The sequence below is a fragment of the Coregonus clupeaformis genome, chromosome 23, assembly GCF_020615455.1.
Source record: "Coregonus clupeaformis isolate EN_2021a chromosome 23, ASM2061545v1, whole genome shotgun sequence".
NCBI classification, from domain to species: Eukaryota; Metazoa; Chordata; class Actinopteri; order Salmoniformes; family Salmonidae; genus Coregonus; species Coregonus clupeaformis.
Window position 1 is genome coordinate 50,250,505 of NC_059214.1, and position 21,698 is coordinate 50,272,202.

A 21,698-nucleotide genomic window follows, 5' to 3' on the forward strand; every position below is an offset into this window, starting at 1 on the left:
GTTGAGTCTCTAAAGGTCATATGCTATGATGTTGAGTCTCTAAAGGTCATATGCTATGATGTTGAGTCTCTAAAGGTCATATGCTATGATGTTGAGTCTCTAAAGGTCATATGCTATGATGTTGAGTCTCTAAAGGTCATATGCTATGATGTTGAGTCTAGACTAAGGTCATATGCTATGATGTTGAGTCTCTAAAGGTCATATGCTATGATGTTGAGTCTAGACTCTAAAGGTCATATGCTATGATGTTGAGTCTAGACTCTAAAGGTCATATGCATGTTGATGAATGTAAGTGTTTATTGTGTGTTGTTGTTGTTGTTGTTGTTCTCTAGTCCTCTCAGTCTGTATGATGGGATAAAACTACTGGATCTACTGGCAGAGAGAATCCACCTGACTACCAGAAGCTTCATCAACATCAGGTACTGCACTGCTGTGTGTCTGTGTGTGTGTGTGATAATGAGTGTGGTGTGTATTTGTGTGTACGCATGTGTGTGTAAACTGACCTACTCATGTTGTTCCTTCAGTGTTGTGGGTCCGGCCCTGACGTTCAGGATCAGACAGAACCCTCAGAACATGAGTGCAGAGGACGTGGCAGAGAAGGCTGGTGAGAACCTCTCTCTCTCTCTCTCTCGCTCCAATTCAAAGAGTTTTATTAGCATGGGAAACATATGTTTAACATTGCCAAAGCAAGTGAAATAGATAATAAACAAAAGTGAAATAAACAATAAATATGAACAGTAAATATTACACAAGTTACACAAAGTTTTGAGAATGACACAAATATGAATTTTCACAAAGTCTGCTGCCTCAGTTTTTATGATGGTAATTTGCATATACTCCAGAATGTTATGAAGAGTGATCAGATGAATTGCAATTAATTGCAAAGTCCCCCATTTGCCATGAAAATGAACTTAATCTCAGAAAAACATTTCCACTGCATTTCAGCCCTTCCACAAAAGGACCAGCTGACATCATGTTAGTGATTCTCTCGTTAACACAGGTGAGAGTGTTGACGAGGACAAGGCTGGAGATCACTCTGTCATGCTGATTGAGTTAGAATAACAGACTGGAAGCTTTTCCTAACTCCCCAGACCTTAATCCCATTGAGAACTTGTGGTCAATCCTCAAGAGGCGGGTGGACAAACAAAAACCCACAAATTCTGACAAACTCCAAGCATTGATTATGCAAGAATGGTCTGCCATCATTCAGGATGTGGCCCAGAAGTTAATTGACAGCAAGCCAGGGCGGATTGCAGAGGTCTTGAAAAAGAAGGGTCAACACAGCAAATATTGACTCTTTGCATAAACTTAATGTAATTGTCAATAAAAGCCTTCGACACTTATGGAATAATAATAATAATATGCCATTTAGCAGACGCTTTTATCCAAAGCGACTTACAGTCATGCGTGCATACATTTTTGTGTATGGGTGGTCCCGGGGATCGAACCCACTACCTTGGCGAACCCACTATAATGCTTGTAATTATACTTCAGTATACCATAGTAACATCTGACAAAAATATCTAAAAACACTGAAGCAGCAAACTTTGTGAAGGCCAATTCTTGTGTCATTCTCAAAACTTTTGACCACGACTGTATATACAGTGTTATATTCATGTGCAAATAGTTAAGGTACAAAAGAGAAAATAAATATGGGATGTATATTATTATTCATATTATTATTTACAATGGTGTGTGTTCTTCACTGGTTGCCCTTTTCTTGTGGCAACAGGTCACAAATATTGCTGCTGTGATGCACACTGTGGTATTTCACCCAATAGATATGGGAGTTTATCAAAATTGGGTTTGTTTTCTAATTCTTTGTGGATCTCTGTAATCTGAGGGAAATATGTGTCTCTAATATGGTCATACATTCAGCACGAAATTAGGAAGTGCAGCTCAGTTTCCACCTCATTTTGTGGGCAGTGTGCACATAGCCTGTCTTCTCTTGAGAGCCAGGTCTGCCTACGTCGGCCTCTCAATAGCAAGGCTATGCTCACTGAGTCTGTACATAGTCAAAGCTTTCCTTAAGTTTGGATCAGTCACAGTGGTCAGGTATTCTGCCACTGTGTACTCTCTGTTTAGGGCCAAATAGCATTCTAGGTTGCTCTGTTTTTTTGTTAATTCTTTCCAATGTGTCAAGTAATTATCTTTTTGTTTTCTCATGATTTGGTTGGGTCTAATTGTATTGCTGTCCTGGGGCTCTGTTTGTGTTTGTGAACAGAGCCCCAGGACCAGCTTGCTTAGGGGACTCTTCTCCAGGTTCATCTCTCTGTAGGTGATGGCTTTGTTATGGAAGGTTTGGGAATCGCTTCTTTTTAGGTGGTTGTAGAATTGAACGGTTCTTTTCTGGGTCTCTCTCTCTCCTCTCTGTCATTGTTACGTTCTCCCCTCGGGTGTAGTTTGTCTGAGGAGGAGACGTAAATGCCAGTGCACACAAGGTAAACTAGACGGATGGGGAAGAAATGTGGGGTGTAACTAACTAAAATAACCAGACACAACAACCAGAAGTCAACGTTAGTAAAGTACTAAACAAAATAATAACACCCATAAAGAAACAGTAATAAAGCAAAGACCAATCAACCAAACCAGGGAAGGTAAGAGAAGGGAATGTTTGGGAACCGGGGGTCCAAGTAATGAAAATAAACAAAAGGTCCCTCCGCTTCTACACACCTAATCCTTCCTAACACACTCTAAGCCTTAACCAGCTTTCCTACCTGTTACCACAAATCCAGGGGTGACACCCGCCCGGCTAACCTAGTGTGTAAAACAGTGGATTATCTACGTGTGAATGTACACCCATGGGCAGAACTACCTTTCCCTTCTCCAGGACCCAGGTAGGGTGGAACACAAACAAAGACACATCAAAATAACCAATAACCAAATCCTCAGACAAACAAAAAGTGCCCCCTCTCTCTCGAGCTCACACGGCAAACAGTTTATATACTCTAGTCAATTAGTCACTCAACCACAGCTGCCAGGACTCCGGACCGCAACTCAGCACACCTGTAATAACCAGAACAACCACACACACACTACAAAAGGAAGATTGGGAGAAAGAACAACATGTCACACATAACAGTCATCCATATTAACACCATGCTCTGGATCACATCACAGGCCTCTCTGGCAGATTAAAACTCTGTACATTATTTTTCTCAGCAGTCAGACCTGTTGTTCTCAGAGAAGCAGCCTGACAGTGTCCATCTAGTAATTAACTCTGGGGAACTTGTAGTCCAAAAACCTTCTCATAGGACCAAGCCCTTATCTGTAAAATGTCCCTAAGCCTACCAGACATTACATTTTTCTGTCAAATCAAATGTATTGGTCACATACACATGTTTAGCAGATGTTATTGCGATTGCAGTGAAATGCTTGTGCTTCTAGTTCCGACAGTGCAGCAATATCTAGCCAGTAATATCTAACAGATACACAACAAAAACCTAATACACACAAATCTAAGTAAAGGAATGGAATAACAATATATTAAATATATTGTAATGAATACTCAGGGAGGAAAAAGGTGTAGATTCACGCGCAGAGCATGGCAGGAGTTCATTTCACCTTCGCAGAAGGCAGGAATCGTGGTCACAGGCAGGCAATGGTCATAACAAAGGCAGGAGAATCAAAAACTAGGACTGAAGGCTATAACTGGTTCTCACAAACAAGCTAGGAAAAGGCTTAGTAGAGTCAAAACGAACAATACCTCACAAGGCACAAACAGAAAGAACTGAACTAAATAAGGAGCTGTTGAGACCAGGGGAGTAACTAACAGGTGAAATCAATGAACAAACATGAAAGAAACAGGGCTACGTTCAAGAACACATAGAAACAGGGCTACGTTCAAGAACACATAGAAACAGGGCTACGTTCAAGAACACATAGAAACAGGGCTACGTTCAAGAACACAAAGAAACAGGGCTACGTTCAAGAACACAAAGAAACAGGGCTACGTTCAAGAACACAAAGAAACAGGGCTACGTTCAAGAACAAAAGGTGAAATAAGAAAACAAATGCAGAACCTTACATATTGTCACGTTCGTTGAGTACAGGATTGGACAAAGGTGCAGCGTGGTATGCTTACATGTTAGTTTATTAAATCAATACCCAACAAAAGCAACGTGAAGTTCTAACCGCTAACATCAAACTAGCCAAACCCACAGAAACAAGATCCCACAACATAGGTAGGCAAAATGGCTGCCTAAGTATGATCCCCAATCAGAGACAACGATCGACAGCTGCCTCTGATTGGGAACCACAACCGGCCAAACATAGAACTACAATATCTAGATCTTACACATAGAAATTCACACCCTGACCAAACCGACTGAAGAAAACCGGGCTCTCAAGGCCAGGGTGTGACACATATATGGATGAGCAATGTCATTATCAGAGTGGCATAGGCTAAGATGCAATAGATAGTATAGAATACAGCATATACATATGAGATGGGTAATGCAAGATATGTAAACATTATTTAAGTGGCATTATTAAAGTGACTGGTGTTCCATTTATTAAAGTGGCCAGTGATTTTCAAGTCTGTATGTAGGCAGCAGCCTCTCTGTGCTAGTGGTGGCTGTTTAACAGTCTGATGGCCTTGAGATAGAAGCTGTTTTTCAGTCTCTCGGTCCCAGCTTTGATGCACCTGTACTGACTTCGCCTTCTGGATGGTAGCGGGGTGAACAGGCAGTGACTCGGGTGGTAGTTGTCCTTGATTATCTTTTTGGCCTTCCTGTGACACCAGGTGCTGTAGGTGTCCTGGAGGGAGGGTAGTTTGCCCCTGGTGATGCGTTGTGCAGACCACACCACTCTCTAGAGAGCCCTGCGGTTGCGGGCGGTGCAGTTGCCGTACCAGGCGGTGATACAGCCCGACAGGATGCTCTCAATTGTCCATCTGTAAAAGTTTGTGAGGGTTTTAGGTGACAGGCCAAATTTCTTCAGCCTCCTGAGGTTGAAGAGGCTCTGTTGCGCCTTCTTCACCACACTGTCTGCGTGGGTGGACGATTTCAGTTTGTCAGTGATATTTACGCCGAGGAACTTAAAACTTTCCACCTTCTCCACTGCTGTCCCGTCGATATGGATAGGGGGGTACTCCCTCTGCTGTTTCCCAAAGTCCACTATCATCTCCTTTGTTTTTTTGACGTTGAGTGAGAGGTTATTTTCCTGACACAACACTCTGAGAGCCCACACCTCCTCCCTGTAGGCTGTTTCGTCATTGTTGGTAATCAAGCCTACTACTGTTGTGTCGTCATGGCTACGCAGTCATTTTGATTTATTTTATTTTATTTATTTAACCTTTATTTAACCAGGTAAGCCAGTTGAGAACAAGTTCTCATTTACAACTGCGACCTGGCCAAGATAAAGCAAAGCAGTGCGATAAAAACAACAACACAGAGTTACATATGGGGTAAAACAAAACATAAAGTCAAAAATACAACAGAAAATATAAATACAGTGTGTGCGAATGTAGTAAGTTATGGAGGTAAGGCAATAAATAGGCCATAGTGCAAAATAATTACAATTTAGTATTAACACTGGAGTGATAGATGTGCAGAAGATGATGTGCAAATAGAGATACTGGGGTGCAAATGAGCAAAATAAATAACAATGTAAATAACAATATGGGGATGAGGTAGTTGGGTGGGCTAATTTTAGATGGGCTGTGTACAGGTGCAGTGATTGGTAAGCTGCTCTGACAACTGATGCTTAAAGTGAGGGAGATAAGTGTCTCCAGCTTCAGAGATTTTTGCAGTTCGTTCCAGTCATTGGCAGCAGAGAACTGGAAGGAATGGCGGCCAAAGGAGGTGTTGGCTTTGGGGATGACCAGTGAGATATACCTGCTGGAGCGCATACTACGGGTGGGTGTTGCTATGGTGACCAATGAGCTAAGATAAGGCGGGGATTTGCCTAGAAGTTATTTATTGATGACCTGGAGCCAGTGGGTTTGGCGAGGAATATGTAGTGAGGGCCAGCCAACGAGAGCATACAGGTCACAATGGTGGGTAGTATATGGGGCTTTGGTGACAAAACGGATGGCACTGTGATAGACTACATCCAATTTGCTGAGTAGAGTGTTGGAAGGTATTTTGTAAATGACATCGCCAAAGTCAAGGATCGGTAGGATAGTCAGTTTTACGAGGGCATGTTTAGCAGCATGAGTGAAGGAGGCTTTGTTGCGAAATAGGAAGCCGATTCTAGATTTAACTTTGGATTGGAGATGCTTAATGTAAGACTGGAAAGAGAGTTTACGATCTAACCAGACACCTAGGTATTTGTAGTTGTCTACATATTCTAAGTCAGACCCGCCGAGAGTAGTGATTCTAATCGGGCAGGTGGGTGCAAGCAGCGTTCGGTTGAAGAGCATGCATGCTAGGACCCAATTGCACAGGGCAGGGTTCAGACCCAGGGCCTCGAGCTTAATCATGAGCTTGTAGGGTACTATGGTGTTGAATGCTGAGCTATAGTCAATGAACAGCATTCTTACATAGGTATTCCTCTTGTCCAGATGGGATAGGGCAGTGTGCAGTGTGATGACGATTGCATCGTCTGTGGATCTATTGGGGCGGTAAGCAAATTGAAGTGGGTCTAGGGTGACAGGTAAGGTAGAGGTGTTATGATCCTTGACTAGCCTCTCAAAGCACTTCATGATGACAGAAGTGAGTGCTACAGGGCGATAGTCATTTAGTTCAGTTACCTTTGCTTTCTTGGGTACAGGAACAATGGTGGCCATATTGAAGCAGGTGGGGTCAGCAGACTGGGATAGGGAGAGATTGGATATGTCTGTAAACACACCAGCCAGCTGGTCTGCGCATGCTCTGAGGACTCGGCTAGGAATGCCGTCTGGGCCGGCAGCCTTGCGAGGGTTAACATGTTTAAACGTCTTACTCACGACGGCCACGGAGAAGGAGAGCCCACAATTCTCTGACTGCTCCAGCTGAATGTAGAGGTTGGGCCTGGCTGGGTTGAGGGAGATGTGTATTTATGTGAACATTTCCATGATTCCAGAGAAGAACCCACAATCCCTTTCACTCTGACCCTCCGTAGTATGGAGGGTTTTACAGGAGCTGACGCCACACATAGTGCCCTATGGGCCATTGGTCAAACGTAGTGCACTATACAGGGAATAGGGTGCCATTTGGGACAGAATAGTATGTTTGATATTCATGAATAACGGCTATTTGGTTTGTTGTGTTTTTGTCTTTGTCAGCGTCTGAGAAGACCTTTCTGGAGTCTGAGACAGGATTGAAGATACTGCAGACTGGTGTCGGAGAGGTACAGTAGAACCTGGGGTTTCCTTTAGCCCTTATTCATGTCATCAGTTCTCTCTCTGTCTCTCGCTTCTCTTTTGTAGCTCCTCCCTGGTGTGCCAGCTCCCTTGGGAGAGTTGTGTTCAAATGAAGGATCAGTTAAAGTGATTAACCAATCCAGTTCCAGCTGTCACACTTTCTCAAACAACCAATCCACTACTCATTTTTCTGGTAAATTCCTCTTCCCCCCACTCCTCTCTCTCTTCCCCCACTCCTCTCTCTCTTCCCCCACTCCTCTCTCTCTTCCCCCCACTCCTCTCTCTCTTCTCCCACTCCTCTCTCTCTTCTCCCACTCCTCTCTCTCTTCTCCCACTCCTCTCTCTCTTCCCCCACTCCTCTCTCTCTTCCCCCCTCTCTCTCTTCCCCACTCCTCTCTCTCTCCTCTCTCTCTTCCCCACTCCTCTCTCTCTTCCCTCCTCTCTCTTCCCCACTCCTCTCTCTCTACTCCTCTCTCTCTTCACTCCTCTCTCTCTTCCCCCACTCTCTCTTCTCTCTTCCCCCACTCCTCTCTCTCTTCCCCACTCCCTCTCTCTCTTCTCCCCACTCCTCTCTCTCTTCTCCCACTCCTCTCTCTCTTCTCCCACTCCTCTCTCTCTTCCCCCACTCCTCTCTCTCTTCTCCCACACCTCTCTCTCTTCCCCCCACTCCTCTCTCTCTTCCCCCCACTCCTCTCTCTCTTCTCCCACTCCTCTCTCTCTTCCCCCACTCCTCTCTCTCTTCTCTCTTCTCACTCCTCTCTCTCTTCTCACACCTCTCTCTCTTCCCCCACTCCTCTCTCTCTCTTCTCTCTCTCTCTCTCCCACTCCTCTCTCTCTTCTCCTCACTCTCTCTCTTCTCCCCTCTCTCTCTTCCCCACTCCTCTCTCTCTTCTCCTCTCTCTTCCCCACTCCTCTCTCTCTCTCTCCTCTCTCTTCTCTCTTCCCCAACTCTCTCTCTCTCTCCTCTCTCTCTTCTCTCTCCTCCTCTCTCTCTTCCCCACTCTCTCTCTTCTCCTCTCTCTCTTCCCACTCCTCTCTCTCTTCTCCCCCACCTCCTCTCTCTTCCCCCACTCCTCTCTCTCTTCCCCCACTCTCTCTCTTCTCCCACTCCTCTCTCTCCCACTCCTCTCTCTCTCTCTTCCCCCACTCCTCTCTCTCTTCTCCCACCCTCTCTCTCTTCCCCCACTCCTCTCTCTCTTCTCTCCTCCTCTCTCTTCTCCACTCCTCTCTCTCTTCTCCTCCTCTCTCTCTTCTCCCCACTCCTCTCTCTCTTCCCCCACTCCTCTCTCTCTTTCCCCACTCCTCTCTCTCTTCCCTACTCCTCTCTCTCTTCCCCCACTCCTCTCTCTTCTCTCTTCTCCCACTCCTCTCTCTCTTCCCCCACTCCTCTCTCTCTTCTCCCCCTCTCTCTCTTCTCCCACTCCTCTCTCTCTTCTCCCGACTCCTCTCTCTCTTCCCCTCCTCTCTCTCTTCTCACATCTCTTCCCCACTCCTCTCTCTCTTCCCCCACTCCTCTCTCTCTTCCCCCACTCCTCTCTCTCTTCCCCCACTCCTCTCTCTCTTCCCCCACTCCTCTCTCTCTTCTCCCCTCCTCTCCACTCCTCTCTCTTCTCTCTTCTCCCACTCCTCTCTCTCTTCCCCCACTCCTCTCTCTTCTCACTCTCTCTCTTCTCCCTCCTCTCTCTCTTCCCCACTCCTCTCTCTCTCTCCATCCTCTCTCTCTTCCCCCACTCCTCTCTCTCTTCTCCCCCACTCCTCTCTCTCTTCTCCACTCCTCTCTCTCTTCTCCCTACTCTCTCTCTCTTCTCCCGTCCTCTCTCTCTTCTCCTCACCTCTCTCTCTTCACTCCTCTCTCTCTTCTCACTCTCTCTCTCTTCCCCACTCCTCTCTCTCTCCCACTCCTCTCTCTCTTCTCCCTCCTCTCTCTCTTCCCCCACTCCTCTCTCTCTTCTCCACTCCTCTCTCTCTTCTCCACTCTCTCTCTCTTCCCCACTCCCTCTCTCTCTTCTCTCTTCTCCCACTCCTCTCTCTCTTCCCCCACTCCTCTCTCTCTTCTCCCACTCCTCTCTCTCTTCCCCCACTCCTCTCTCTCTTCCCCCCACTCCTCTCTCTCTTCTCCCTTCCCTCCTCTCTCTCTTTACTCCTCTCTCTCTTCCTCCTCTCTCTTCTCTCTCCCTCACTCCTCTCTCTCTTCCCCCACTCCTCTCTCTCTTCTCCCACTCCTCTCTCTCTTCCCCCCACTCCTCTCTCTCTTCTCCCCCTCCTCTCTCTCTTCTCTCTTCTCCCACTCCTCTCTCTCTTCCCCCACTCCTCTCTCTCTTCTCACTCCTCTCTCTCTTCTCCCACTCCTCTCTCTCTTCTCCCACTCCTCTCTCTCTTCCCCCACTCCTCTCTCTCTTCCCACTCCTCTCTCTCTTCTCCCTCACTCTCTCTCTTCCCTCCTCTTTCCCTCTCTCTCTCTCTTCTCCCACTCCTCTCTCTCTTCTCCTCCTCTCTCTCTTCTCCCCACTCTCTCTCTCTTCCCCCACTCCTCTCTCTTCCCCTCTCCTCTCTCTCTTCCCCCACCTCTCTCTCTTCTCTCTCTTTCCATCTCTCTCTCTTCCCCCTCCTCTCTCTCTTTACTCCTCATCTCTCTTCTTCTCTCTTCCCCCACTCTCTCTCTCTTCTTCCCACTCCTCTCTCTCTTACTCCTCTCTCTCTTCCACTCCTCTCTCTCTTCTCACTCCTCTCTCTCTTCCCCCCACTCCTCTCTCTTCCCCCACTCCTCTCTCTCTCTTCCACTCCTCTCTCTCTTCCCCACTCTCTTCTCTCTCTTCTCCTCCTCTCTCTCTTTCATCCTCTCTCTCTTCCCCCATCCTCTCTCTCTTCTCCCCACTCTTCTCTCTCTCTTCCCCATCCTCTCTCTCTTCTCCCCCTCTCTCTCTTTCCCACTCCTCTCTCTCTTTCTCCTCTCTCTCTCTCTTCTCCTCCTCTCTCTCTTCCCCCACTCCCTCTCTCTCTTCCCCACTCCTCTCTCTCTTCCCCACTCTCTCTTCTCTCTTCTCCACTCCTCTCTCTTCTCCACTCCTCTCTCTCTTCTCCACTCCTCTCTCTCTTCTCCCTCCTCTCTCTCTTCTCTTCACCTCCTCTCTCTTCCCACTCCTCTCTCTCTTCTCCCTCCTCTCTCTCTTCCCTCCCTCTCTCTCTATCTCTCTCTTCCCCCACTCCTCTCTCTTCTTCCTACTCTCTCTCTTCCCCACTCCCTCTCTCTTCTCTCTTCTCCTCCTCTCTCTCTTCTCCCACTCTCTCTCTCTCCCACTCCTCTCTCTCTTCTCCTCTCTCTCTCCTCTCTCTCTCTCTTCTCCTCTCTCTCTCCCCCCACTCCTCTCTCTCTTCCCCCTCCTCTCTCTCTTCCCACTCCTCTCTCTCTTCTCCCACTCCTCTCTCTCTTCTCCTCCTCTCTCTCTTCCCTCCTCTCTCTCTTCTCCTCCCCTCTCTCTCTTCTCCACTCCTCTCTCTCTTCCCCCCTCCTCTCTCTCTTCCCCCACTCCTCTCTCTCTTCTCCCCACTCTCTCTCTCTCTTCCCCTACCTCTCTCTCTTCTCCTCACTTCTCTCTCTTCTCCTCCTCACTCTCTCTCTTTCCCCCACTTCCTCCTCTCTCTCTTCTCCACTCCTCTCTCTCTTTTCCCTCATCTCTCTCTTCTCCCACTCCTCTCTCTCTTCTCCCTCTCTCTCCTCTCTCTCTCCTTCCCCACTCCTCTCTCTCTTCTTCCCTCTCTCTTCTCTCTCCTCTCCCATCTCCTCTTCTCTCTTCCTCCTCTCTCTTCTCCTCCTCTCTCTCTTCCCCACTCCTCTCTCTCTTCCCCACTCCTCTCTCTCTTCTCCCCACTCCTCTCTCTCTTCCCCCACTCCTCTCTCTCTTTCCCCTCTCTCTCTTCTTACTCCTCTCCCTATCTCTCTCTTCCCCACTCCTCTCTCTCTCTCTTCCCCCACTCCTCTCTCTCTTCTCCTCCTCTCTCTCTTCCCCACTCCTCTCTCTCTTCTCTTTCCCACTCTCTCTCTTCTCCCTCCTCTCTCTCTTCCCCACTCCTCTCTCTCTTCTCCACTCTCTCTCTCTTCTCCCACTCCTCTCTCTCTTCTCCCCACTCCTCTCTCTCTTCCCACTCCTCTCTCTCTTCTCCCACTCCTCTCTCTCTTCCCCACTCCTCTCTCTCTCTCCCACTCCTCTCTCTCTTCCCCCACTCCTCTCTCTCTTCTCCTCCTCTCTCTCTTCCCCCACTCCTCTCTCTCTTCTCCCCACTCTCTCTCTCTTCTTTTCCCTCCTCTCTCTCTTCCCCACTCCTCTCTCTTCTCCCACTCCTCTCTCTCTTCCCCCCTCTCTCTCTTCCCCCACTCCTCTCTCTTCTCCCACTCCTCTCTCTCTTCCCCACTCCTCTCTCTCTTCCCCCACTCCTCTCTCTTCTACTCCTCTCTCTCTTCTCCCCCTCCTCTCTCTCTTCTCCCACTCCTCTCTCTCTCTCTTCCCCCACTCCTCTCTCTCTTCTCTCCTCTCTCTCTTCTCCTCCTCTCTCTCTTCCCCCACTCCTCTCTCTCTTCCCCCTCTCTTTACTCCTCTCTCTCTCTTCCCCACTCCTCTCTCTCTTCCCCCTCCTCTCTCTCTTCTCCACTCCTCTCTCTCTTCCCCCACTCCTCTCTCTCTTCCCCTCCTCTCTCTCTCTTCCACTCCTCTCTCTCTTCCTCTCTCCTCTCTCTCTTCCCCCACTCCTCTCTCTCTTCTCCTCACCTCTCTCTTCCTCTCCACTCCTCTCTCTCTTCCCCTCCTCTCTCTCTTCCCCTCTCTCTCTTCCCCAAATCTCCTCTCTCTCTTCTCCCACTCCTCTCTCTCTTCTCACTCACTTCTCTCTTCTCCCACTCCTCTCTCTCTTCCCCCACTCCTCTCTCTCTTCTCCCACTCCTCTCTCTCTTCCCCCTCCTCTCTCTCTCTCTCTTCCCCCACTCCTCTCTCTCTTCCTCCTCTCTCTCTTCTCCCCACTCCTCTCTCTCTTCCCCACTCCTCTCTCTCTTCCCCTACCCTCTCTCTTCTCTCCTCCTCCTCTCTCTCTTCCCTCACTCCTCTCTCTTCTCCTCCTCTCTCTCTTCTCCCACTCCTCTCTCTCTTCCCCACTCCTCTCTCTCTTCTCATCCCTCTCTCTCTTCTCTCTCCTCTCTCTCTCTTCCCCCACTCCTCTCTCTCTTCCCCTCTCTCTCTCTTCCCCCACTTTCTCTCTTCCCCCACTCCTCTCTCTCTCTCTCTCTCTCTTCTCCCACTTCCTCTCTCTCTTCTCCCACTCCTCTCTCTCTTCCCCCACTCTCTCTCTCTTCCTCCTCCCTCCTCTCTCTCTTCTCACTCCTCTCTCTCTCCTCCTCTCTCTCTCTCCACTCTCTCTCTCTTCTCTCTCTACTCACTCTCTCTCTTCCCCCTATCCTCTCTCTCTTCTTCTCTTCTCTCTCTCTCTCTTCCCCCATCCTCTCTCTCTTCTCCCCACTCCTCTCTCTTCTCCCCACTCTCTCTCTTCTCTCTCTCCTCTCTCTTCCCCACTCCTCTCTCTCTTCCCACTCTCTCCTCTTCTCACTCCTCTCTCTCTTCCCCACTCCTCTCTCTCTTCCCCACTCCTCTCTCTCTTCCCTCCTCTCTCTCTTCCCCACTCCTCTCTCTCTTCTCCATCCTCTCTCTCTCTTCCCCCACTCCTCTCTCTCTTCCCCCACTCCTCTCTCTCTTCCCCCTCTCTCTCTTCTCACTCTCTCTCTTCACTCCTCTCTCTCTTCTCCTTCACTCTCTCTCTCTTCCCCCACTCCTCTCTCTCTTCTCTCTTCCCCTCCTCTCTCTCTTCTCCACTCCTCTCTCTCTTCTCCCTCCTCTCTCTCTTCCCCTCCTCTCTCTCTTCCCCTCCTCTCTCTCTTCCCCCCTCTCTCTCTCTCTCTCTCTTCTCTCCCTCTCTCTTCCCCACTCCTCTCTCTCTTCTCCCACTCCTCTCTCTCTTCCCCCACTCCTCTCTCTCTTCCCCCCCCCTCTCTCTTTACTCCTCTCTCTCTTCCCCCACTCCTCTCTCTCTTCTCCCCTCTCTCTCTCTCTTCCTCCTCTCTCTCTTCTCCCTCCTCTCTCTCTTCCCCACTCCTCTCTCTCTTCTCCTCCCCTTCCCCCACTCCTCTCTCTCTTCTCCTCCTCTCTCTCTTCTCCTCCTCTCCCTCTTCCCCCTCCTCTTCTCCCACTCCTCTCTCTCTTCTCCCCTCTCTCTCTTCCCCTCCTCTCTCTCTTCCCCCATCTCTCTCTCTTCTCCTCTCTCTCTTTCCCCACTCCTCTCTCTCTTCTCCTCTCTCTCTCCTCCTCTCTCTCTTTACTCCTCTCCCTTTCTCTCTCTCTCTCCTCCCCTCCTCTCTCTCTTCCTCCACTCCTCTCTCTCTTCTCCCACTCCTCTCTCTCTCCTCTCTCTACTCCTCTCTCTCTTCCCCACTCCTCTCTCTCTTCCCCATCCTCTCTCTCTTCTCCTCTCTCTCTCTTCTCTCCTCCTCTCTCTCTTCCCCCACTCCTCTCTCTCTTCCCCACTCTCTCTCTTCCCCTCTCTCTCTTCCCACTCCTCTCTCTCTTCTCCACTCCTCTCTCTCTTCTCTCACTCCTCTCTCTCTTCTCCTCCTCTCTCTCTTCCCCCACTCCTCTCTCTCTTCCCCCACTCCTCTCTCTCTTCTCTCTTCTCCCACTCCTCTCTCTCTTCTCCCACTCCTCTCTCTCTTCCCACTCCTCTCTCTCTTCCTCCTCCTCTCTCTCTTCCCCACTCCTCTCTCTCTTCTCCACCTCTCTCTCTTCCCACTTCTCTTCCCACTCCTCTCTCTCTTCTCCCTCTCTCTTCTCTCCCCTCCTCCTCTCTCTCTTCTCCCCCCCTCTCTCTCTCTCTCCCATCCTCTCTCTTCTTCTCCACTCTCTCTCTCCTTCTCTCCTCTCTTCTCCCTCTCTTTACTCTCTCTCTTCTCCTCCCCTCTCTCTTCCTCCTCTCTCTCTCCACTCATCTCTCTCTCTTCCTCTTCCCTTTACTCTTCTTTCCCCCACCTCTCTTTCTTCTCCTTCCCTCCTCTCTCTCTTCCCACTCCTCCTCTCTTCTCCCTCTCTCTCTCTTCCCCACTCCTCTCTCTCTTTCCCTCTCTCTCTTCTCCTCCTCTCTCTCTCCTTCCCACTCCTCTCTCTCTTTTTCTCTCTCTCTTCTCCTCTTCTCTCTCTTCTCTCTCTTCTCCCTCCTCTCTCTCTTCCCCACCCCTCTCTCTCTTCTCCTCCTCTCTCTCTTCCCCCACTCCTCTCTCTTCTTCTCTCCTCTCTCTCTCTCTTCTCCTCCTCTCTCTCTCTACTCCTCTCTCTCTTCCCCCACTCCTCTCTCTCTTCCTCCCTCCTCTCTCTCTTCTCTCTTCCCCACTCCTCTCTCTCTTCCCCCACTCTCTCTCTCTTCCCCCACACTCCTTTTCCTCCTCTCTCTCTTCCCCCACTCCTCTCTCTCTTCCCCCTCCTCTCTCTCTTCCCCACTCCTCTCTCTCTCCCTCTCTCCTCCTCTCTCTTCTTCTCCCACTCCTCTCTCTCTTCCCCACTCCTCTCTCTCTTCCCCACTCCTCTCTCTTCCCCCCACTCCTCTCTCTCTCTCTCTCTCTCCCCTCTCTCTCTTCTCCACTCCTCTCTCTCTTCTCCCCCCCCCTTCCCCACTCCTCTCTCTCTTCACTTCTCTCTCTTCCCCCACTCTCTCTCTCTCCTCCTCTCTCTCTTCTCCACCCCTCTCTCTTCCCCCCTCCTCTCTCTCTTCCCCCACTCCCTCTCTCTCTTCTCTCCTCCTCTCTCTTCTCTCTTCTCCCTCCTCTCTCTCTTCTCCCACTCCTCTCTCTCTTCTCCACTCCTCTCTCTCTTCCCCCACTCCTCTCTCTCTTCCTCCCCTCTTCTCTTCCCTCTTCCCACTCCTCTCTCTTCTCACTCCATCTCCCTCTTCCCCTCTCTATCTCCCGCTCTCTCTCTCTTCCACTCCTCTCCACTCCTCTCTCTCTCCCTCCCCCTCTCCTCTCTCCCTCTTCCCCCCACTCCTCTCTCTCTTCCTCCCTCCTCTCTCTCTTCCCCCACTCACTCCTCCTCTCTCCTCTCACTCCTCTCTCTCTTCCTCCTCTCTCTCTCTCTCCTTCCACCCCTCTCTCTCTCTCTCCTCTCTCTCTTCTCCTCCTCTCTCTCTTCCCCCACTCCTCTCTCTCTTCCCCCACTCCTCTCTCTCTTCCCACTCCTCTCTCTCTTCCCTCCCCTCCTCTCTCTCTTCTCCTCTCTCCCTCTCTCTCTTCCCCACTCCTCTCTCTCTTCCCTCTCCTCTCTCTTTACCCCTCCTCTCTCTCTTCCCCCACTCCTCTCTCTCTTTCTCTCTTCTTCCCCCCCCCCCTCTCTTCTTCTTCCCCCCTCCTCTCTCTCTTCTCCCTCCTCTCTCTCTTCCCCCACTCCTCTCTCTCTTCCCCCACTCCTCTCTCTCTTCCCCCTCCTCTCTCTCTTCCTCCACTCCTCTCTCTCTTCCCCCCTCCTCTCTCTCTTCTCCCTCCTCTCTCTCTTCTCCCACTCCTCTCTCTCTCTCTCTCCTCTCTCTCTTCCCCCACTCCTCTCTCTCTTCTCCACTCCTCTCTCTCTTCTCTCTCCTCTCTCCTCTTCACCCCCTTCACTCCTCTCTCTCTTCTCCACTCTCTCTCTTCTTCCCCCACTCCTCTTCTCTTCCCCCCACTCCTCTCTCTCTTCCCCCACTTCTCTCTCTTCTCTCTCCTCCTCTCTCTCTCTTCTCTCCATCTCCTCTCTCTCTTCCCCCATCCTCTCTCTCTTCCCCTCTCCTCTCTCTCTTCCCCCACTCCTCTCTCTCTTCCCCCACTCATCTCTCTCTTCTCCCCCTCTCTCTCTTCTCAACTCCTCTCTCTCTCCTCCCTCTCTCTCTTCCCCTCCTCTCTCTCTTACCCCCCCCCTCTCTTCTCTTCTTACACTCCTCTCTCTCTTCTCCCTCTCCCTCTCTCTTCCCCCCATCTCTCTCTCTTCTCCACTCCTCTCTCTCTTCTCCCTCTCCTCTCTCTCTTCCCTCCTCTCTCTCTTTTCCCCACTCCTCTCTCTCTTTCTCTCCCCCCACTCCTCTCTCTCTCTTCTCTCTTCTCCTCCTCTCTCTCTCTCCACTCCTCTCTCTCTTCTCCTCTCCTCTCTCTCTTCCCCACTCCTCTCTCTCTTCCCCACTCCTCTCTCTCTTTCCTCTCTCTCTTCTTCTTTCCACTCCTCTCTCTCTTCTCCCATCTCTCTCTCTTCTCCTCCTCTCTCTCTTCCCCCACTCCTCTCTCCTTTACTCTCTTCCCCACTCCTCTCTCTCTTTCTCTCTTCTCTCCTCTCTCTCTTCTCCCTCCTCTTCTCTTCTCCCACTTCCCTTCCCACTCTTCTTCTCTACTTCTCTCTTCTCCCCTCTCTTTTCTCTCCCTCTCTCCACTCCTCTCTCTCTCCCCCTCCTCTCTCTCTTCCTCCCCTCTCTTCCCCCATCCTCTCTCTCTTCCCCCCCACTCTCTCTCTTCTCACTCCTCTCTCTCTTCCACTCTCTCTCTCTTCCTCCCACTCTCTCTCTCTTCTACCTCCTCTCTCCTCCTCCCCTCCTCTCTCTCTTCCATCCTCTCTCCTCCCCACTCCTCTCTCTCTTCTCCTCCTCTCTCTCTTCCCCCTCTCTCTCTCTTCCCCATCTCTCTCTCTTCCCCACTCCTCTCTCTCTTCCCCCACTCCTCTCTCTCTTCTCCACTCTCTCTCTCTCTTCTCCCTCCTCTCTCTCTTCTCCCCCCCCTTACTCCTCTCTCTCTTCCCCATCCTCTCTCTCTTCTCTCTTCTCACTCCTCTCTCTCTTCCCCACTCCTCTCTCTCTTCTCCCCCTCTCTCTCTCTCTTCTCCCCCTCCTCTCTCTCTTCCTCCCACTCCTCTCTCTCTTCTCCCCTCCTCTCTCTCTTTCCCCCCACTCTCTCTCTCTTCCCCCACTCCTCTCTCTCTTCCCCCACTCCTCTCTCTCTTTTCTTCCCCACTCCTCTCTCTTCTCCCACTCCTCTCTCTCTTCCTCCCTCCTCTCTCTCTTCTCCTCCTCTCTCTCTTCCCCCACCTCCTCTCTCTTCCCTCCTCTCTCTCTCCCTCCTCTCTCTCTTCCCCCACTCCTCTCTCTCTTCCCCCCTCCTCCCCTTCCTCTCTCTCTTCTCCTCCCTCTCTCTTCCTCCACTCCTCTCTCTCTTCTCCCACTCCTCTCTCTCTTCTCTCTTCCCCCACTCCTCTCTCTCTTCTCCCACTCCTCTCTCTCTTCCCCCTCCTCATCTCTCTCTCCCCACTCTCTCTCTCTCTTCTCTCTTCCTCTCTCTCTCTTCTCCTCCTCTCTCTCTTCCCACCTCCTCTCTCTCTTTCCTCTCTCTCTCTCTACTCATCTCTCTCTTCCCCCACTCCTTCTCTCTTCTCCCCCTCCTCTCTCTCTTTCTCCCACTCCTCTCTCTCTTCCCTCACTCCTCTCTCTCTTTCCCCACTCCTCTCTCTCTTCTCACTCCTCTCTCTCTTCTCCCTCTCCTCTCTCTCTTCCCCATCTCCTCTCTCTCTTCCCCATCCTCTCTCTCTTCCCCTCCTCTCTCTCTTCTCCCCACTCCTCTCTCTCTCCCCCCTCTCTTTCTCTCTCTCTTCCCCCACTCCTCTCTCTCTCTTCTCCTCCTCTCTCTCTTCATCCTCTCTCTTCTACTCTCTCTCTTCCCCCCACTCCTCTCTCTCTTCACTCCTCTCTCTCTTCCTCTTCTCCTCCTCTCTCCTCTCCATCCCTCCTCTCTCTCTTCTCCCACTCCTCTCTCTCTTCTACTCCTCTCTCTCTTCTCCCATCTCCTCTCTCTCTTCCTCTCACTCCTCTCTCTTCCCCACTCCTCCTCTCTCTTCCTTCCCCCTCCTCTCTCTCTTCCCACTCCTCTCTCTCTTCTCCACTCCTCTCTCTTTACTCCATCTCCTCACTCCTCTCTCTCTTTACCCCCCTCTCTCTCTCTTACCCTCTCTCTCTTCCACCTCTCTCTCTTACTCCTCTCTCTCTCTCTCCTCCTCTCTCTCTTAGCCCACCCTCTCTCTCTCTTCCCCCACTCCTCTCTCTCTTCTCCCACTCCTCTCTCTCTTCCCCCACTCCTCTCTCTCTTTACCCTCCTTTCCTCTCTCTCTTCCCCACTCCTCTCTCTCTTCCCTCCTCTCTCTCTTCCCCCCCTCTCCTCTCTCTTCCCCTCTCCTCCTCTCCTCTCTCTTCCCCCACTCTCTCTCTCTCTTCCCCCACTCTCTCTCTCTTCCCCCACTCCTCTCTCTTTACCCCACTCCTCTCTCTCTTCCCCCCTCCTCTCTCTCTTCCCCCCCTCCTCTCTCTCTTCTCCCCACTCCTCTCTCTCTTCCCTCACTCTTTCTCTCTCTTCCCCCCACTCCTCTCTCTCTTCTACCCCCCCCTCCCTCCCTCTCTCTCTCTCCTTCCCCTCCTCTCTCTCTTCCCCACTCCTCTCTCTCTTCCCCACTCCTCTCTCTCTTCCTCTTCCCCCACTCCTCTCTCTCTTCCCCCCTCCTCTCTCTCTTCCCCCACTACTCTCTCTCTTCTCCCCCACTCCTCTCTCTCTTCTCCTCCTCTCTCTCTTCCTCCCTCTCTCTCCCCTACTCCTCTCTCTCTTCTCCTCTCCTCTCTCTCTTCCCCCACTCCTCTCTCTCTTCTCTCTTCCCCCCTCCTCTCTCTCTTCCCCCACTCCTCTCTCTCTTCTCCTCCTTTCTCTCTCTTCTCCACTCCTCTCTCTCTTCCCCCACTCCTCTCTCTCTTCCCCCCACTCCTCTCTCTCTTCTCCCACTCCTCTCTCTCTTTTCCTCCTCTCTCTCTCCCCCCCACTCCTCTCTCTCTCCCTCTCTCTTCCCCCACTCCTCTCTCTCTTAACCCCCACTCCTCTCTCTCTTAACCTCCTCTCTCTCTTCCCCACTCCTCTCTCTCTTAGCCACTCCTCTCTACTCTTTCCTCTCTCTCTTCCCCCACTCCTCTCTCTCTTTTCCCACTCCTCTCTCTTCCCCCACTCCTCTCTCTCTTCTCCCACTCCTCTCTCCTTCCCCCTCTCTCTCTCTCCTCCTCTCCCTCTCCCCCTCTCTCTCTTCTCCCCCCATCTCTCTCTCACCCTCCTCTCTCTCTTTCCCCCCTCTCTCTTCCCCCCACTCCTCTCTCTCTTCCCCCACTCTCTCCCTCCTCTCTCTCTCTTCCCCCACTCCTCTCTCTCTTCTCCCACTCCTCTCTCTCTTCCCCACTCCTCTCTCTCTTCCCCCACTCCTCTCTCTCTTCCCCCACTCCTCTCTCTCTCCCCCACTCCTCTCTCTCTTCCCCCACTCCTCTCTCTCTTCCCCCACTCCTCTCTCTCTTCCCCCACTCCTCCTCTCTCTTCCCCCATCTCCTCTCTCTCTTCCCTCCTCTCTCTCTCTTCTCCTCCTCTCTCTCTTCCCCCTCTCCTCTCTCTCTTCCCCCACTCCTCTCTCTCTTCCCCCACTCCTCTCTCTCTTCCCTCCCACTCCTCTCTCTCTTCCCCCACTCCTCTCTCTCTTCTCCCACTCCTCTCTCTCTTCTCCTCCTCTCTCTCTTCCCTCTTCTCTCTCTCTCTTCCCCCACTCCTCTCTCTCTTTCCCTCCTCTCTCTCTTCTCCCACTCCTCTCTCTCTCCACTCCCCTCTCTCTCTTCCCCCCACTCCTCTCTCTCTTCTCCTCCTCTCTCTCTCTTCTCCCACTCTCTCTCTCTTCTTCCCTCCCTCTCTTCTCCCTCCCCCCTTCTCCTCTCTCTCTCTTCTCTCTCACCCCCCACTCCTCTCTCTCTTCTCCCCTCCTCTCTCTCTCCCCCACTCCTCTCTCTCTTCCCCCACTCCCCTCTCTCTTCCCCCACTCTCTCTCTCTTCTCCCTCCTCTCTCTCTTCCCTACTCTCTCTCTCTCCTTCTCCTCTCTCTCTTCCCCCCTCCTCTCTCTCTTCTCCCACTCCTCTCTCTCTTCCCCCACTCCTCTCTCTCTTCTCTCTTCCCCACTCCCTCTCTCTTCCCCCACTCCTCTCTCTCTTCCCCCCTCCTCTCTCTCTCCTCTCTCTCTTCCCCCACTCCTCTCTCTCTTCCCCACTCCTCTCTCTCTTCCCTACTCCTCTCTCTCCCCACTCTCCCCCCTTTCACTCCTCTCTCTCTTCTCCCACTCCTCTCTCTCTTCTTTCCCACTCCTCTCTCTCTTCCCCCTTTCTCCTCTCTCTCTCTCCCTCTCTCTTCCCCCCACTCCTCTCTCTCTTCCCCCACTCCTCTCTCTCTTCCCCCCACTCCTCTCTCTCTTCCCCCCACTCCTCTCTCTCTTCCCCTCCTCTCTCTCTTCCCCCACTCCTCTCTCTCTTCCCCCCACTCCCTCTCTCTTCTCCCCAACTCCTCTCTCTCTTCCCTCCTCTCTCTCTTTCCCCCTCCCTCTCTCTTCCCCCACTCTCTCTCTCTCCCCCCACTCTCTCTCTCTTCCCCCCTCCTCTCTCTCTTCTCCCACTCCTCTCTTCCTCCTCCCCCTCCTCTCTCTCTTCCCACTCTCTCTCTCTTCCCTCCTCTCTCTCCTCCTCCTCTCTCTCCTCTCCCTCCTTCACTCCTCTCTCTCTCTCTCCTCCCTCCCTCTCTCTCTTCCCCCACTCCTCTCTCTCTTCCCCCCCTCCTCTCTCTCTTCCCCCCTCCTCTCTCTCTTCCCCTCTCTTCACTCCTCTCTCTCTTCCCCCACTCCTCTCTCTCTTCCCCCTCCTCTCTCTCTTCCCCCACTCCTCTCTCTCTTCTCCCACTCCTCTCTCTCTTCCCCCACTCCTCTCTCTCTTCCCCACTCCTCTCTCTTCTCCCACTCCTCTCTCTCTTCCACTCCTCTCTCTCTTCCCCCCACTCCTCTCTCTCTTCTCACTCCTCTCTCTCCCCCCACTCCTCTCTCTCTTCCCCCACTCCTCTCTCTCTTCCCCCCACTCCTCTCTCTCTTCCCACGCCTCTCTCTCTTCCCCCCCTCTCTCTCTTCCCCCACTCCTCTCTCTCTTCTCCCCTCCTCTCTCTCTTCTCCCACTCCTCTCTCTCTTCCCCACTCCCCTCTCTCTTCCCCCACTCCTCTCTCTCTTCCCCCCACTCCTCTCTCTCTTCTCTCTTCCCCCTCCTCTCTCTCTTCTCCCACTCCTCTCTCTTCCCCCTCTCCTCTCTCTCTTTCCCCCACTCCTCTCTCTCTTCTCCCACTCCTCTCTCTCTTCCCCACTCCTCTCTCTCTTCTCCCACCTCTCTCTCTTCTCCCCTCCTCTCTCTCTTCCCTCCTCTCTCTCTTCCCCCCACTCCTCTCTCTCTTCTACTCCTCTCTCTCTTCCCCCACTCCTCTCTCTCTTCCCCCACTCCCCTCTCTC

At 51.6% G+C, this 21,698-nt stretch overlaps 1 protein-coding gene across 2 annotated transcripts in view; it reads left to right on the plus strand.

The window, feature by feature from the left end:
• Window positions 1–21,698, plus strand: part of ptprna (protein tyrosine phosphatase receptor type Na) — a 105,734-nt gene that overhangs the window by 65,937 nt on the left and 18,099 nt on the right. Inside the window, exons 10-12 of one of the 2 annotated variants that reach the window (XM_045206756.1) lie at window positions 333–419; window positions 525–604; window positions 7,208–7,272. In XM_045206756.1, the coding sequence (XP_045062691.1) occupies window positions 333–419; window positions 525–604; window positions 7,208–7,272 (232 nt within the window). The remainder of the gene's footprint in view (window positions 1–332; window positions 420–524; window positions 605–7,207; window positions 7,273–21,698) is intronic. The other variant, XM_045206757.1, reaches the window with a different exon arrangement.